Below are 18,921 nucleotides of genomic sequence, written 5' to 3'. Positions count from 1 at the left end.
CATTATCAACAGTTGCTCAGATGGCTTAAATTTTACCATCTGCCTCGTCCTCCCTGGTCTTAGGAGACAGAGGTATCTGTGGATCTGTAGGGATGACATAGGATTCAATTAATTCAGTTATCACAAGGATAATATAAATACTGGATGTATATATCAAGACGTGGGCAACACCTTTAATATTCTCAGGATATGTCTTTCAATCTTCAGGAGTCTCATGTGGTGTGATTGACATATGGTATTTTATATGGGATGCCTCATTTGTTGAAAAATGTTGGTTGACTGAGAATTGTGACCGTTCTTGGTGGATGAGAATCTTGTGAGCCTTTTGGAATACTGGGGAGTTCTTCCAAATCATTTTTGATTGACAATAACATGGTAAAGGGAGGAAGCATACAAACTAAAAGCCTTTGTCATTGTGAAACCATGGGTATTTTATTACATTCTTTGTGTCTCTCCCCCTCGTCAGTAAAACATAGCTATACTAGTTCTGACATCACAGGTTCATGTGTGAGAATGCACATGAAACACAGTAACTATTCAGTAAGTGGCCCTTCCAGAGAGGGGTGATGGAGTAGTTAAATGCATTCACGGAGAACCAAGATTGAAACTCTATATTGCTACTTACCTACTGTGTGTTCTCAATTTACATTTATTTTGAAATTATTTTGACTATTCAATAAAAATAATCACAGTAACTACCTCAGGTTATTGCAAGAATTAAATGAGATAATGCATGTAAAACAATTAGCACGTTTTCTGACACACAGTTTTAAAAAGCATAATTATCTGTTGATATTGTGTTTATTTTGTTCTGGATAGTGAAAGCCATTCTTGATGTGGAAAAGGAAATGTAATAAATAAATTCCCTAGTAGAGAATGAATAAACCATACATCTTGTTTGCATTACCGCAAATATTGCCTGAAGTAATGTCTAAAACCATATTTCTTACTAGTACAAATATCATATTCTTAGTTTTGTATTAAAATATCAGTAAATAGACATTTTTGACATATGTATGTATATATGCATGCATACATATATACATACATGGCCAATATTATGAGAGCAATTCTTAAAATTCTACCTATGTGATTCTAGATTTTTTCCTAATATTGTTATTTTAACATAAGAGCAAACTCATTATACTCAGTGACTTTTTTGTCTTAGAAGTATATCTTAGGAATCATTCCATTAAAATGCAAAGAGTCCTGATTCATTCTTTTTAATAGCTATAAAGTATTCCAAATAAACACTGAAGACCACACTTACCTGATGAGAGTATGAGCACACCGCTTACCTAGATCCTATTAAATGAAATCACTTTTTACAAAGTGTTGACTAATTTCATGAGGAAAATGTAATTTGTCATTATTTTAATTTATATTTTCCTAGGTTACTATCAAGATTGAACACCTTTCCATGCTATTATTTGCCATTTGTAGTTCTCTGTGCCTTGCCTACTTATAGCCCTTTTACTTTTTGATTATTTGCCCTTTACTTTTTGATTTGTAGGTCTTATTTTAAATTATAGATAAAATCTACTAGGTTCTGAAAAAATGCAAATCTTTTATAAAGTCTGGACACTCTTACTTTATACAGCTTATGAATTGTGAGATTTTCATATTTTTCTTTACCTTTTTCTTCCTAACTGGGCTTTGCTGCTCTCCAAAGAAATCCTTCCCACTGTAATATTTTAAATATATTTTTATATTCTCATCTACAATTATAGAATTCGTGATACTTTTAGTGCTTTAACTCATAGTGAATATATTATGATTGATAAAAGCTAGGAATCTAACTTAATGGTTTCTTTTAAGTATAATCATTTTTTCCAAGAAATTTTATCAAAGGGTCTGTTAATTCTTTCTTGATTTGGAATGCTCCACTTTTCATATAATAGATTTCTATATATGGGTTAGTTTTTGGACTATTCTGTTTCTTTACTTTTTATTTCATTTGCACCAGTACTATCTAGAATAATTATTATAGTTTAATACATTTTTTAAAATTTTGTCATGTTTCACTAATACATTAAGTGTACTCTATATGTAATTTTGCTCATTCATTCTGTAAATCTTAGATATTGAACGTCTATAAGAAATCGAGATATAATAATCATTAGATATATTTCCTACCTGACCAGCTCCACATGGAAAGTGATCTACATCTCTCTCTATCTTACTTACTAGCTGACCTATTTATTTTAACTTTCTCTATGGTGCAATGCTTAGATAACACACTCTGCAGGAGATTCATGAACTGTTTTTCAAGGCTAAAGAGGCAAGAAAAATGGAGAAAGATAGGCAGTACTAACTGAAAAGAGCACTCGGGTCAATATAGGGCAAGGTGTTACATGTGAACCTCCTTAGGAGTGGAAATAATATAGTTTATGTTAGGGCTGGATGGGCAACAACACAAGCAAAATTGCTGTGATGGTTAATATTGAGTGTCAACTTCATTGGACTGAAGGATGCAAAGTATTATTCCTGGGTGTGTCTGTGAGAGTATTGCCAAAGGAGATTAATATTTGAGTCAGTGAACTGGGAAAGACAGACCCACTCTCAATTTGAGTGGATACAATCTAATCAGCTGCCAGCTCAGCTAGAATAAAGCAGCCAGAAGAACGTAGAAGAACTAGACTGGCTGAGTCTTCCGGCCTCCATTTTTCTCCCATGCCGGATGCTTCCTGCCCTCAAACATTTGACTCCAAGTTCTTCAGCTTTTGGACTCTCGGACCTTCCACCAGTGGTTTGTCAGGGGCTTTCGGGCCTTCAGCCACAGACGGAAGGCTGTACTGTCGGCTTCCCTACTTTTGAGGTTTTGGGACTCGCACTGGCTTCCTTGCTCCTCACCTTGCAGATGGCCTATTGTAGGACTTCACCTTGTGATAGTGTGAGTCAGTACTCCTTAATAAACTCCCTTTCATATATACTTCTATCCTAGTTGTCCTGTTTCTCTAGAGAAACCTAATACACTTTGTTTTGTTTTTTGTCCAAGTGACAATTAGAAGGAAGCTTTAAAATTTAGAATTAATGCTGGAGAAAAGCAAATGCATGCCTGGGGAGAGAACATATGCCATGACTAGTGAAAAAAATGTAATTTAAGTTCTGGATATGCACACACAAACAGAAAAGGAAAGTGAGTAGGGCAGCATAGAAAGCAGATATTTTTCTTTCAACTTTGATAAGACTTAGGAGGATGGCATGTATCCTTCTCATGCACCATGTATGTGTACATGGAAGCAGTATTATTTTTAAGATATCAAATTATAAATATATGTTATGTACTGAAATGGAAAAAACTAATTACAGAATTAAAAAATCGTGACTTTCTCAGATGAAGTAGAAATAAGAGAATTCGTGCTTTAACTCATAGTGAATATATTGCTATGAGCAGACTTAATATAAAGCAAGGACTCATGTAAGTTCTCTAAATAAAAAGGAAATAATTAAAGAACTGTGTATAAATAGCAAAGACATGGAATCAACACAGGTGACCATCAGTGGCGGATTGGATAAAGAAAATATGGTACATATACACCATGGAAAACTACAGAGTGATAAAAATGAGTCATGTCCTTCACAGCAACATGGATGCAGCTGGAGGCCATAAAACTAAGGTAATTAATGCAGGAACAGAAAAACAAATACCATATGTTCTCACTTATAAGTGACAGCTAAACATTCAACACCTATGGAGATAAACATGGAATAATAGACACTGTGGACTAGAAGAGGGTGGAGGGAGAGGAGAATGGTTCAAAAAAATGACCTATTGTATGCTATGCTCACTACCCAAGTGCAATACACCCGTGTAACAAGGCTGCACATGTATCCCCTGCATGTAAAAAACTGAGTACGCACACGTGAGTGCATGTATTTGTGTTTCTCTGAGTGTGGACTGTAATTTATGAGCTTTTTATTTAATATAATTTACATTTTGTCTGCCATGGATATCACGTATATTTTTCTATTTTTTGTTATTCTTTCATTAGTACATAGTGGATTCTGGCATTCAGAAAATTATTTTCATGTATCCAAATTTACTTGATTACAGACTCTAAAGGTTCTGTGATTTTTGACAGGTTTAAAAGGGACTTATTTAACAAGTTCTTCTCATTCTTTTTATTTGAAATTAAATGATTGAACCATCAGAATGCTTTCCAGGAGAGGGTTTGAGTTGGAGTCCATCTCCCTCAACAAATGGTCAGCTTTTTCCTACAAATTATTTTAGAGAATATCGATATCCTTTCATTAGAAACAAATCTTTAAAATAAACAAGATCTTGCAAAATGGGAACATTCATTACACACACACAGAGTACCTTGCTTTTCCACTTAATCAATCATAGAAAATTATTCTACTTTATATATAATTATATATATATTCTATACTACCATATATTGTTCTACTTTCTTCTTATTAATATTCTATTGTGTGGAAATACTATATTTGTTTAATTAGTATCCTTTTTTGGATATTTAAGATATTTTAAGTCTATTGCTCTTAAAAATTCTTTCTGTGTTTTAGGTGCAGAAGTTTGAGTTCATTCTAGCTATTTCATAGCAGAAAATAATCAGCACTGGTTTTAAGACCCCCTCTTGCTCATTTGTTTGTGTGTGCCCTGCCATACTTGTGTGTTTATTAGAAATATTTTCCTACGTATTTGTTCTGACAAAATGTGATTATTACTTATTGGTATATGTATCTTTTGTTTAAATAAATGCCATTATGTTCTCTAGGTATTTGTTCTCTAGCTATTCCATTATTTGCCCTCCTCCATAAATCTTGAATCCCTAAGTTAGGGAAAGCCTATCACGACTCATGCAAAAGTGAGCCCAAACCTAGATCAGAAGAGCAAAACAAGTGGGGGTAAGAGAAGTTGCATTTCCTTTTCCAGACTCTTTTTACTACCAACAGCAACCACATGTCACTTACAATGCTACAGATTCCGTAGTTACGTCTAATCAAAGTTCTCAGTCTTTTGGATTGCCCGATCCTGCAGCTTGTAAAGTAAAAGCCCATATAATTAATGAGATTTTGAATATACGCATTTAAAAACACTGGACTACACTAGCAGTTTTTATTCAGAACTGGACAAAGTTCACGGAATTCTGTGAAGGTTAATAGGCCTTTGCAGATGGAATGGTAGGGACTTAGTAGGTACCGTGTTCTGTTCCCACTCTTCAAATAGTAGTTCTCTCTGTATCTGTTTCCTTTTCTCCAAGATCTTAATTGAGGAAAGTATTCCACTACCCAAAACACCAATGCTAAAAAATAAAACGTGATGCCATGAGAGAAATGTTATGATAAAGATGACATTGGGTAATTTCCTTTTCTAGGCAGTTAAGAGATCACAGGACAACCCTGTGGATCTAAACCACATCCCTCAGAGAGAACACAACTAACTGAGTCAGTGAGATAACTGTCACATTTACTAGCCCAGTTAGTACTTTGCCCTGTCTAAGAATTTCACAATGAATATATCACTGCCCTGTTCCTTTCATGCTCCTGTACATTTCCTGGCATAATATTTTCAGTACAAGTTGAATGAATATATCACTGGGGTCAAGCTCTGTTGTCTAGATTGCCCTGGTCTGCAGGATTCCTCCCAGCTTCCATCTCTTTCTCTAAATACTCAACCTTATTTATCTTTTATTTTCTGAAATTACTTTAGTGAACTCTTTGGGAAAGCACTTTATTATATTAAATAGAATATAGCAAAGCAATATAAATGATGAACAAAAGGAAAGGCATCCTTTTAAATTTTTAAACCAGGAAAGATCAAGAACTTTAAATGACAATTTGATTTCCTCTAAAAAGAAATTGCCTTTGTATTTCCCATTAAGCTTTCTAATTAATTTAGTAAAAGATTCTTGAAACCCTGGAGACAGAACTTTTGGCAGTCTAAAAACTATCCCTATCTTCCCATGGGAGATACAATTCAATTAGTTTATGTAATGTTTTCTAATAAATCATTCTATACATATCTAGAAACAGAGCTAAGGGAGAAACATGTTTCCATGCCACTCCCTGTGGAATTCTGCATTTCTATTCCATAAATAAAACTGCAATACCTACAGGATAGTCTACTATGTGCCCTTGGTTTTTCTTAACAAGTTCACATTTTCAGCAAAAGTGGAACAAATATCAAAGGATTTGTTTATAAAAACATACTTAGTTCTATCACTTGTAGGGGGTGGGGGTATACAAGATCACTATCTAAGTTCCAGGCATGACTGGAATATTATGCTGAAGTGCACAATTCATTTCTAATTGTGGATGACGCTAATTAATCTCTCTGATGATTTTTAACATCATCTAATTTTCCAGTGGATACATGATATTAATGCAATGGCTTCCATAATAGTCTTGTCAGTATGAGTTTTTGTTGTTAATACTTTTTTAAAAAGTCACTAAATATTTGTAAGCATAGGTGTCAATTAATGAACAATAATTCTAGAAAATTGTCACTTTTCAAGGTAAAACGCTGAAGAAGTATTTTATGTTTGCATATGCAATTATCCTTGAGAATGGAAGAACTCAAGACCTAGAGTGCAAAATGATTCAAGTTGGTTTAGGTTCATTAAGATATTATCTTTAGGTAAAACTCTTGAAAATAAACAGTTTTACTAATGATGTCATAACTTTCCATAAATTAGTTCTCAGAATTATGGGTGCAAATCTTTTCAGTTTACATTATGAAAAATAATGTCATACCATGTTTGTGGTACTATGACATGTGTTTTCCACACTGTAAGTATATATATAAACCCTAAACTGTAAACTTAAAAGCATATGGTATGATATGGTAGAAGCTAAATATACAGAGAAACATATTTCTTGTTCAAATTAAGTGCCAAAAGATTGAAATAGAGGCTGACTGAGCCCTTGGCCTTCAGAGTGGAGAAGAAAGAAAGATAATATTTACTGATCACATATGACGTTTAAGACACAGTGCCACTATTTTATTTAACTCTCATAGCACACCATATGAGGTGGGTGATATTATCACCATTTTGTGCATCCATGTAGTTACAATAAATAAAATACCATTTGTTGAATAAGTAAGTAAAACTATGAGAAATTTTAAAATATTTTTAAGCTTAAAAAGTAACAGGTATTATCCAGATTCCTCTAACTCTGCAAGACATCTGCACTTCTGCAGCTATAGGTGTCAGAAATGCTGGACATACATTTGGACAAATGCATGGGGAAAAGTAGATAATTAAAAGATTATGATTGGATTCAAACTTCAGCTATTACAGATGTTTTAGCTATTTTACATGGATATAAATGCATTGTGAAATGTTTGTTCTAAGTATGTGATCAAACCCAGAAATCCTTTGAAATTTAATGGAAGTACTATTAATCATTACCGTAGGAGAGCAGAGTTGAACTGGGGCTGTTTTGGGAAAACTGAGAGGTATGGTAGACACTAAGGGCCAGTGAATTCTGTTATCTGCAGAGGAAATTTGCTTTAGAACCATTATTGGGGGAAGGGGCAGTTCTCTGACATGGTACATCTTTTTATAAAGATTAATAATGCTTTTATTTCTTGGTAAATCAGCAATAAAATATTTGACAGAGTCTTTCTGGTAATAAAAGGTAAAAAACCACTTACTGTCATAAACGTATATTTCAATTAACAGAGGAAGGAAATGTCAAACAAGTTTGCACATCAGTTTTTTAGATTATGTTTAAATAAAAATATAATGATATTAAAATGGTCAACCTTATACTAATAATCAAATTTGATTCTCTATTTCTTAATCTAGGACTGCACATCAATCCCTTGTATGAATGAAGGCTTCTGTCAGAAGTCAGCACATGGATTTACTTGCATTTGCCCACGTGGATACACTGGTGCATACTGTGAAAAAAGCATTGATAATTGTGCTGAGCCTGAACTTAATTCAGTCATCTGTCTTAATGGAGGGATCTGTGTTGATGGGCCTGGACATACTTTTGACTGCAGGTCAGTATTTATTTACCCACAAGTAAGTAAATATATATTTAGGAGAGCTTATAAACATCCCATTAGTAATGCACTCTGCAATGTAAATACTAAGTTTTGAAGTAAGATTTTATCTTATATATATATATAAGCACAACTTAGAAAATAACAGTTACAAAATCGCATTGTTTATATTTTCCAAATATCATATATTCATATCACTCCCATGTTTTGCTTTCCCAGTTAAATCATCCCTCATTTTATAATTTTTTTTTATCTCTTCTCCTTTCTCAAAGTGGGTTTTTATTCTTTTTCTCGAATATTTTATACCAAATGAATGATTTGCTAATATTTCACATTTACAGAATAATTCCAAGCCAGAGATTCATTTCTGTTACTACTATGCCTATCTCCTGAGATCTTAGTAGGTTATAAAAATTTTATTTGAGTTATAAAAGCAAATTATTCTATCACTATATTTTTGAACCACTTTTTAAAGGTATAGTTTTAAACTTTTTAGGAGATGAATTTTTTTCCTTTGTTATTTCTGATTATATAATATATCCAATGGATTGGTCATTTGAGAATTTAGTCACTATCTGTTCAACTTGTAAAATAATAACCGAACCCAGGTATTAAAAAATATACACACATACTTGACCTCCTTTCAGTCTCATTTGTGCTAGGATGATGTTAAGTTAAAATTTGTGAGCTGTATTTCTGTCATATATCTTAAATTACTGACAGGTTTATCATGTATATCTTGATATATAGTTATTTACTAGTAAAGTATACTTATCATTTCTATATTTTATTATTTCTTTTTAAGACACTAATATATTCTGCCTTCTATACATACTGTCACTTCCGTATTTTCTGTGTTCAATATCTAGGGCATGTTTTGCCTACTTATATATTTTGGTATCTACTGTATTTTTTATTTGGTGTATATCTCTAGTAAGACATACATAAAAGCTAATTTCATATAAGTTCAAGAATATTAACTTACATTTAGCATAGGCAAACAATGTTTATTTATTATTATGACATAGATATTAGTTATTACACATTGCTTAACATGCCATTTTTGTTTGATATACACATGCATCAGACATGTGCGTGTACCTGTGTGTGTGTGTGTGTGTGTATTTTAAATCCTTCTTTCTCATATCTTGTGTTTTGAACATACTTTCTGTTTATCGTACTTTTGTAGATTGATAAAATATAGTAAACATGTTTTTTATACAAATGCAAATTATATAAAACAAAATTATTAAAATGACTGCTACAAGGATTCTCAGGGTTATAACCTAATAATTGCCTGGACTAAGTCATTAATCATAAATTGAACGTATATTTCTGATGGATACAGTGTTAAAAATCAGGATTCAATTCATGGAAATACATTTTGTTCAATAAAAAAATTGATTATCAAAATAAGTAAACATAAACCTAAAATGTGTATTTTTACAATCTGTTAGTATTTGTTAAATCAAGCACTGTAAGAGCTCTTAGTCCATTTAGTGTTGCTATAACAGAATAACAGAGACTAGAAAAGAGGTTTATTTGGCTTATGCTTCAAGTGGCTGAAAAGCCCAAGAGCATGGCATAGGCATCTGTTTGGCTTCTGATGAGGGTTTCATGCTGCACCATAGGATGGCAGAGATGTGAATGTGGAAGCTGGAATGCAAGAAGGACCAGACAGGAGAGGCAACCTTGCTTTCTGACAACCACTGTACCCAGAACTAATCTTTTCTCGAGAGAACAAATCCAGTCTCATGAGAAAGACTTTAATCTATTTTAAAGGTCTATTCACTGTGTACAGGCACCACCTCCCAACATTGCTGCACTAAGGTTCCAACATGAGTTTTGGTATGGACACCTAAACCACAGCAAGCTCCTGTATAAATATTCCTTTTAGGGAAAAGTTATCCACAGGCTAGCTTGGCTGATTTTTTTTTTTTTTTTTTTTACAGCATGAAGCCAGTGGAATTCAGGCTGAAGATGCCTGCTTCTTTTCCTGGCATATTTCCCAGGGATAAGCATAGGCATTCATTACTGCTATAAAGTTATTCAAACTGTATTTAAATAGGAGTCATCTATCTCCAAAATTATCATTGCTGATTCAATGTGTTTAAAAGCCCCTGAAGATCTGTCAATGGTAATGCCTTGGGAGGTGCAGTTTCTACTGGGACTCCACGCTACACTATGAGAAGTCCGAGCTGGTGCCAAGTCAACACAGTCCTTAGATAGTTTACTTACCAAAGAAAACTCATATTCTAGGATAGAAGGTAGTGCTTTTCAAGTCAAATTATGAGATTTGTTCATGGGTTAAGGGTTAATCCATAATATGTTTATGTAAAATCATAATAAAATTAGTATTTGATATTTAAAGAAGAAAATTGAACTTATTGTTCTGAGTTCTATTTTGTGTTCTCTAAATTTAATCAAAAAGAATCATGTCACTCTTAAAAACCTGGTAAAATATTTTGTTGTTATTATCTTTATACTATTTTTGCTTCAAAGTTTATGCCAATCATAGTAAAAGTTAATGTCTTCATTCTTGTTGCTGGTTTGTTAATGATTTTGCTAAGGTCTGTTTGACTTTAATTGGGAAAATTACTCAACTTTATAACTTTGCACCTTAAGGGTATCTATCCTGAGGTCTTACTTGCAAGGAAAACTATTTTATTAAATATTTCAGCCTTTAATGACCTGCAGAATATTCCATAGGCTTGCTCTTATAATTATTTTAGAATTATTTTTTCCAATTGAAATTTAATGCTGAATGACATTACACAAATAAACAAAAAAGGTAAAGACTGTGCTACCCTTTAAAATTGCCTGTAATTTTTTAAATTGCCAACCTAAAATATTTTGTTGTGTTGTAAGATTCACATATTAATTTTAACGGTGAAGTGTAAATTTCTTAGATCTTATCTTTGACTGAGGATGATATAGTAAGTGCTGTCAAGTTTGCTTTCATCTCCATCATTGCCAAAATTAAACCAAGGAATGGCCTTTTTTCATGAATGCTATATGTTATAAATTTGGTTGATTCATTTCTTTCACAGAAGTTAACATGACTTTTATTTAATTAAAAACCATGTAGAAAAGATTTATTCCAATGACTGACATATAGAGAACTTATAATTTAATTCCCTTCTGTTTTTATTTCTGGAGTTTTAAGTGTTTATTCAAAATATGTGGTGTCATACGTTTCTGTTATTTATTTCTTCAAGTCAGGGGAATTTTTAAAATTATTCTATTTGTCTTATGCAGATTGATACTGATTCACTCACTCTGCATTCTACTTTGGGTAGCAATATTGCTTACATATTGTATATCACACTTCTTAAAAAATTTTCTGTGATGAAATTTTTTGCTTCCTTTTTTAAAAATTTCAACATTTTCAACATTTATTATAGTTTAAAGGACACATACACAGGTATGTTACAGGGGTAAATTACTTGATGCTGAGGCTTGGGATCCCAAAAATCCCATCACCCAGGCTATAAGTACAGCACCCAATAAGAGGTTCTTCAGCTCCTCTTCTCCCTTCTGCATCTAGTGATCCCCATTGTCTGTTGTTCCCACCTTTATGATCATGTGTATTCAATGTTTAGCTCCCACTTATATGGAGAACGTATGGTGTTTGGTTTTCTGTTCTTGTGTTTGGTCATTTAGGATCATGGCTTCCAGCTCCACTCATGTTTCTGCAAAGGGCATAATTTCATTATTTTTTGTGGCTGCATAGTACTCTATGGTGTGGTGTGTATGTACCACATTTTCTTTTATCGATCTGCTGTTGATGGGCATGTAGGTTGATTCTATATCCTTGCTATTGTGAGTAACACTACTTAAAACTCTGTCCTTCATGTATTTCACTTTTTTCAGTTTTTATATTTTTGTTCCTTCTCACATTTTTATTTACTTCTCAAACTTTTATCCAGTTTTTCTGAAATTTTTGTATTTTAATCTTTTACTTTTCAATGTGCCTTAGTTTTTCATTATTTTCTTTCATCGTAAATGTAACGCCCACTTAAAAAGCCATATTATTATATTCTGTTTACAGATAGTTTATTCCAAGAGTTTGATTTTTTCAAAGTTCATATAGCTGAACTCATCTTTTTATTGTTACAGAATTAAGTTGACTCAGTGTGTCAGTTTCTAGCATTTTGTATCCCGGCTTTATTGATCTTCGTGGTTGTTACCCAGATATAGCCGAAGACCACTTTCATATCCTAACTCTATTTGCCAGACTCTTGTTTATTGAATTATTTCTGTGTCTTTAAGACTATTTGAAATAAGGCTGAACCATTAAATGTCTGGGCAGAGGCAAGCATTAATGCACAGGAACACCCATGAAAGCCTATTTTTACTACATGTGTTGTGGTTGCCAGGGTCTAAGGGTCAAATTAGTACACAAGTATGAGTCTATTTAAATATCTTCCTCTACTATTAAATTTTGAGTATTGGACCTCTCCAGGTCAGAGTTGTATCAGATTTATACTTTGTTCATTGCTGATTTTTCTCATGAAAACATTTTATTATTTTAAATTATTTTAGAACTAAGACAATGGTACATAATTAAGATAGCTAGTATTCATTTAAAAAAATCTTGCTGATGCAGTAACTAAATTTTGAAAGATAGGTAGATTCTTTGTTTTCTGGCAAGGATAAATTTGTTATGGTAGTTAGCACAGATATCAACACAGAAGAGTTGTATTTTGATGAAGAAAGAAAAAAAATTACCAAGAAACCCAGATTAGATATAATTTTTTACCCTTTGAGTTCAGTGGTCTTGTCTAATGTTCTCAGGCACATTTAGAGACACTGAACCTGTTAGGAATTTATTTTCTATGCAACAGATTTGTAAATTTATAAGTTGATTTATATATGGACTCCTTTCAAAGCAAAATAAATCTCATGTTGTCTCAGTTAAATTATATATTTGATATATACAAATATAAAGCTAGTTATAAACCCATTAGGTTTATTGCTGTTATATAACTATAAAAATGTTTTAAAGTTCAATGAAAACTATAAGCCTAATTGAATTGTTACCATAAAATGCTAATTTAATGTGATAAACTCTGATGTTGCTACCATATGACATTGTCTACATCAGTGTCCCCTTGCTTCAGTGTGCCAGTTGAAAATATAATTCTTCCAAAGCATGTTTTATACTGTAAATCCTTAGTGTGCTATATCGTGATCATAGGTAGATTATTTAAACAGGAAGAGAAGGGAAGGGAAGGAAAGGGAAGAAGGGAAGGGAAGAAGGGAAGGGAGGAAGGGAAGGGAAAGAAAGGGAAGAAGGGAAGAAGGGAAAGGAGGAAGGAAGGAGGGAGGGAGGAAGGAGGGAAGGAGGGAGGAAGGAGGGAGGGAGGAAGGAAGTAAGGGAAGGACGGAGGGAGAAGGAAGGGAAGGAAGGACTTAAGCCTGTTTGGAATGTGACTCTGGATAGTAAAATGAATGAACCACTGACATATAGTCTCCTTATTACTGTGGACAAATACATAGGCAGTATGCTTTGCATACTGAAATAAAATAAAAGTTAACTATTTCAAGCAAAATAAGTTAGTATTTCTTTTAGATAAACAGTTACTTAGATGTTAGGTGTGTAGTAACATATCATTCTATAACCATACTTCAGGTGATTTATAGAGAAGTGAATGGACATTTTAAACACCTAAACTTATTTTTAGTAATGTATGTTTTAGGCAATCCAAACATTTAAGTGATTGACTTTATATGACTTAATGAAGAAATGCCAATTTAATAATATGCACATCTGAAGTAGAGAAAAGTTACATGACAAATAATAGATAAGATTCTCAAAGTCTCTGCCACTCCCAAACTATATATGTTATTTAAAATAATAATTGAAAATATTTTTGTTCAGAAAATATAATACCTGATGATTTCATTTCTAGCTGTAAACTCAATTGAGTTTTAGGGCTGAGGGAGATTACAGAGATTACCTTTAGTGTCCTAGTTATTATATAGGTGACAAGGCGAAGGCCTAAGGAGGTTTGTACTCTGTCAGTCATCAAAGCTGAAGTCACAATCAGTGGGAAGGTCAATACCAGAATCCAATGCATTGCTCATTTATTTTTATTACAGTATATTTTATTTGAAATATGAAATACAAAAGAAAAAAAATATATGGTAAAAAGAGAAGAAATATTTATAGTCAGATATCATGACTATTCTTGCAGTTAGACATCTATTTTGTATTTTATTTCCTGATGCAAAGTTTAAAGACATTAATGACTTTGTTCAGTGTAATAATGACTGCTTTCAGAAATCCATAAGTATTATTAACCATGTGTAACACTTTAATAGCATTTTAACGCATGTAAGTTTTATTAAACTGTAAAAGCTATGTTGAAATTACACTAAAATTCAAATTAGACTCACACAGCAGAGGACTACAGAAACAAGCAAAGACATTATACATAACTTTTTAAATCTGTAGATTACACAGAATTTAGTAAATGATTTATAAAACAAAGCACTGAGACACAAAGATGGTTGGTTTTTAATATGTGAAACCCTGTTCCAGGCATTTTTTTTTCCATAGTGCTCTCTGCCTTTGCCTTACCGAGTCCTCATCCATCCCCACAACTTTCCCACCCTCCAGCTCCAAATTTCCCTTTAATCTTATATGATTTTTTTTTCCCAGACTTGATTCTCCTTGGTCATTATCTCCATATTTTTGAAGTGTTTCATATTCTTGCCCTTACTATTTACTTAAACTTTATTACTCTTTCTACCTTGAACTGAGCATAATTAATTCACACTAATTATTTGTTAAAAGATTAGTAAGCTTTAATGTTTGATTCCTGACATTTTCAAGTTTCTTTTTAAAAAGATTGCAGGAAAATTAGTAAAAGTGAATTATTTTAAATTATATATTCTTAGGGACCACAATATCCTATAATATTGTTAAATAAAATATTTGAGATAAGTAATCCATACTGGTATCATATTGAGGAAGGACAGAAGCTATTTTCTTATATGCTTAGATAAAAAACTCCAAAATAAAGACTAAGAGAAGTTAGGTAACTTATGATGGTTACAAGGTAGTGATATTTATTGTACAATAACCATTTTCAACTATCATTAATCAACTTAGCTTTAAGTTAATTAGTTTTACAGCTTGGAAAATGATGTTGGTATTTTAACAGCTGTAGTTTAGGTGACATTTTATTAAATAGAGATTATATTTTCAAAAATAAAAGATGGAACATGTAATACTCTAAATTTATGACTATTACTTCACAACATGGAGAGATTCAAATTTAAAACATCAACCTATTTTGATTTTTTAATGTAAAGTATTCTTATTAGTAATTATGTCATAATTTTAAAATTATATTTTATCCATCAAATTAGTAGGCCTTTTCCTATATTCACATGTAAGATTTTTTTTACAATTTCATCTCATAATAATGAAATCTTTTTCTGATGACCTCCTAAACTATCACAACCCTTATAATTGCTTACTAAATATTTTTCTTTGTTCATGTTTTAAATAAAATTACTAGAATTTCAAATTTCCTTGGGATTTTTAAAAATTATGTATTTTTGTACTTTAGTTCTCCAAATCAGAATTTTTGAAATACTTACAGATATTTCAAATATTATTAACAAATTGAATCAATCTAAAATATAATTTTACTAAATAAATATTAAATAATAAATTAGAATTCATTAAAATTTTCATAGTTCCAGCTTTTGCATAACTTTTGGAACTGATTTTGAATATAATACCTTACACACCTTTTCCTGTTTAGTCCTGTTATGATTTCTACTTTTCTTTGTCATTCCATAGATAAATAAATAAAAATATATTTTGAGTAGTGAGAATTTATTATAGTTTGCCTTTCAAAATACCTAGCAATAATTTATGATCAAATTATTTTTGAAAGGTAAATCTAGATTATTTTCTAGATAAAATCAATGTCAGCTATACTAAATGTGATGGTAAACCACAGTTAGTGATCACATGTTCAATCGAAAATTTAAACGAGTAACAGAAAAAGCCTATGCATTCAATATAATAGATTTCATTCTATCAAACACAAATAGTGTTTGCTCAACAGCATCAAGTTCAATTTTAAAAATACATCTGTTTATTCCATTTGGGGATTCAATTAAGGTTACTTCATTGCCATATGTAGAAAATAAAATGAGACTACTCATTTAATTCACCAAGTGAATTTACATTAAAGAGTATTTGATTTACACATAAAACTTACACTGAAAATTGGCAATTGCTGTATTTTTAGGCAACTAATTGATTTCAAAATAAGATTAAAATTTTAAAAAGTTAATTTCATGGTTCATCTAATTATTATATAACTTAATTCAGCAAATATTTTTTGGAAAACTACTATGTACAAAAAAAATTGCAGTTGGAATTTGAAAATTGAGAAATCATAGCTGTACCTATATTTCCTTCAGAAGTTCTTATAAATAGATTTTAGCAGAAGAAAATATGTATGTGATACCTTTTAATAGGATGATTGTGTCCATTCAAAATTACAAATTAGTTTTAGTCTCCAATCACAAATATGTGAATTTTTTATGTATATTAAAATATATTTGTGACTATTTCAGAGAAAATATAAATACAGAGATATATTCAAATTCCTTTCCTTTGATGAAGCAGAAATAATTTTCTATGGTTTAAAACACCTTTATCAAACATAGGTTGCTTTAGTATGTCATCAGATCCAAAAGCCAAAGAGGAGCATATACGATCCATAGGCTCAAGCATGACTAGTTAATTACAATTCTGTATTTCTTGAAACCAAAAGGAAAAATGAAGGAAAAAAAAGTAGACAATTTAACCATATTAAAGAGAGTTGTGGCACTAATAATTATGGATTTATGATAGTTTGTTTGGCATAATTACCAGATGGTTAATGAGGTTGGTGGTTTTCTGTGGCAAGATAAATAGTAAAAAATGGTTCACCATTTAAATTTTGGTAAGAATAAAAGTGAATTGTTATATGTCACACTTCTTTTAATTTACTAAACAGAGTGTGAAAAGAAGTAAATATTGATGTCCAGTTCTACTATCTTTACTATTAATTCCTATCAAAGTTAATCTTTAATAATACTAAACAAGTTATACCAAGTATACTGAATTTTCTAGAGAAAGAGTTCAAACTATTTTAACTGATAAATATCAAATGGCTATCTCAATGCAAAATTTGATGCCTTTAATAAATAACAATTTTATTGTAATAAATTACATACCTCCAGATAATTTTGATTGTAGGTGTGGCCCATCTGGACCAGCCACTGCAAAGACACTGGCTGCAGTAGGTGAGGCACAGCCAGGGTTACACTCCAAGGAGCAGGCAGGAACCACACCCCCTTCCAAGTTGGTTGGGTGAGAGCCCTACCCTCCCGGGTGCAGCTGCAGCCACCCAGCCATGGCTGTGAACCCAGGCATCCCTGTGCTCTGGGGGCCCTGGAGAGCCTACCCCATGGCCCCACGGTCTTGGAAGTGCCTGCTCTTGCTGCCTGGACTCTTCCCCACTCCTGGCACCTGCTCCAATTTTGGAGCAAGGTTGAGGCCAAGCCCAGGCACTGTCAGGACCAGCCAGGTGTGCCCATGCTTGAGGTGATGCTGACATGCCAGCCCTCTGCCACCCTGGCCCCCTCCAGATTTTGGGCACTGACAAACACAAGAGGGAGGCCAAGGGGATGCTGAGGGTAGCTCCCTATGGACCTGCAGACGCCCCTCCACAAGAACAGCCTGAGTGCCTTGGACAACATGATTGATGATGGTGGGAGGCAGACAGGCTCCTGGGCAGAAAGGGGTGAGTCCCCATTGATGCCCCACCTTCAAGCCAGGGAAGGCGTGAAGCATGGGGCCAGGCTGTCAGTTCTAGGTGGAGTCTACTTTGGGATTTAGAACTCATGGTGCTTTTTCCAGACCCAACCATGGCCAATCAGCACACACTTCCTCCCTTCTAAAGCCCATAAACCAACCTCCCCCGCACACACACCTTCAGTCCCCCTACTCAGCCAGACTCAGAGAGACATCTGGACGACCAGCTGTGGAAAGGAGCTACCCAATTTGAGTCTCCTTGAGTTGTAGGGTCAACCTGCCTATGAAAAGGAGCTACCCACTCCAGATTTGCTCTCTGCAGAGAGCTGAAAAGGAGCTACCCACTCTGGGTCTCCTGGGATAACCTGCCTACAGAAAGCAACTACCCACTTCGGGCCTCCTAAGAGCTGTTCTATTGATCAATGAAGCTCCTCTCCAAGCTTCTGAGGACCACATGGCATCTCCAAGCTTCTGGGAACCACTGCATTCCCCTCGTCCAGATGTGGGTGCCTGCATTGGGAGCTACGTGCAGTACCTCTGGTCCAGCTGTAGCCTTGCATGGAGCCAGCACCTGTGCCAGCACCTGGAGCTGCCCGCCTCACCACAGCAGCTGGTGTCTTCACAGCAGCCACTCCAGAGGGCTTGTGGCTGCCATCAGTTTAGCCAAATAATTGTGGCAAATCAGCCTAGTCTCAGCAGATGTTCACTAAGAGATAGATGATAAATGATAGATGATTAGACACATAGATAGATGATATAGATAAAATCTCTTTACATGAAGCAAATTGGCAAATAACTGATTTTAACCAGGGAACTCACTGGTAACCTTCATCTTGAGATTGTTTGTTATTAATTAATAGAGAATAAACAGAGAAGGGATGATGTTAAAAATAACTTATCTGCATATTTTAATTTTGCACTAACACTTTAGGTAAATTAGTAGTGTGAAAAGATGAAATATGAATGAAGAAGTATCAATTTAAAAGAATTTTTTAAATTAGGATAATATAAAATTAAGTTTATTTTGTTTTTATTTTGGTGGCAGTTTGTTAGCCATCTTACAGTATTTATTTATAGGTCTGCTTCATTTGATAAGAGAAGGTTAACA

The 18,921-nt window shown here is 33.3% G+C and overlaps 1 protein-coding gene across 1 annotated transcript in view; it reads left to right on the top strand.

Moving 5' to 3' along the window:
* Window positions 1-18,921, top strand: part of LOC100609532 (protein eyes shut homolog) — a 2,075,858-nt gene that overhangs the window by 972,598 nt on the left and 1,084,339 nt on the right. The window contains exon 24 of the mRNA XM_063813139.1: window positions 7,779-7,978. Within this exon, the coding sequence (XP_063669209.1) occupies window positions 7,779-7,978 (200 nt within the window). The remainder of the gene's footprint in view (window positions 1-7,778; window positions 7,979-18,921) is intronic.

The sequence above is a fragment of the Pan troglodytes genome, chromosome 5 (genome assembly GCF_028858775.2).
Source record: "Pan troglodytes isolate AG18354 chromosome 5, NHGRI_mPanTro3-v2.0_pri, whole genome shotgun sequence".
NCBI lineage: Eukaryota > Metazoa > Chordata > Mammalia > Primates > Hominidae > Pan > Pan troglodytes.
The sequence above is the reverse complement of the archived record's forward strand: the minus strand, read 5'-3'. Positions and strand labels throughout refer to the sequence as shown.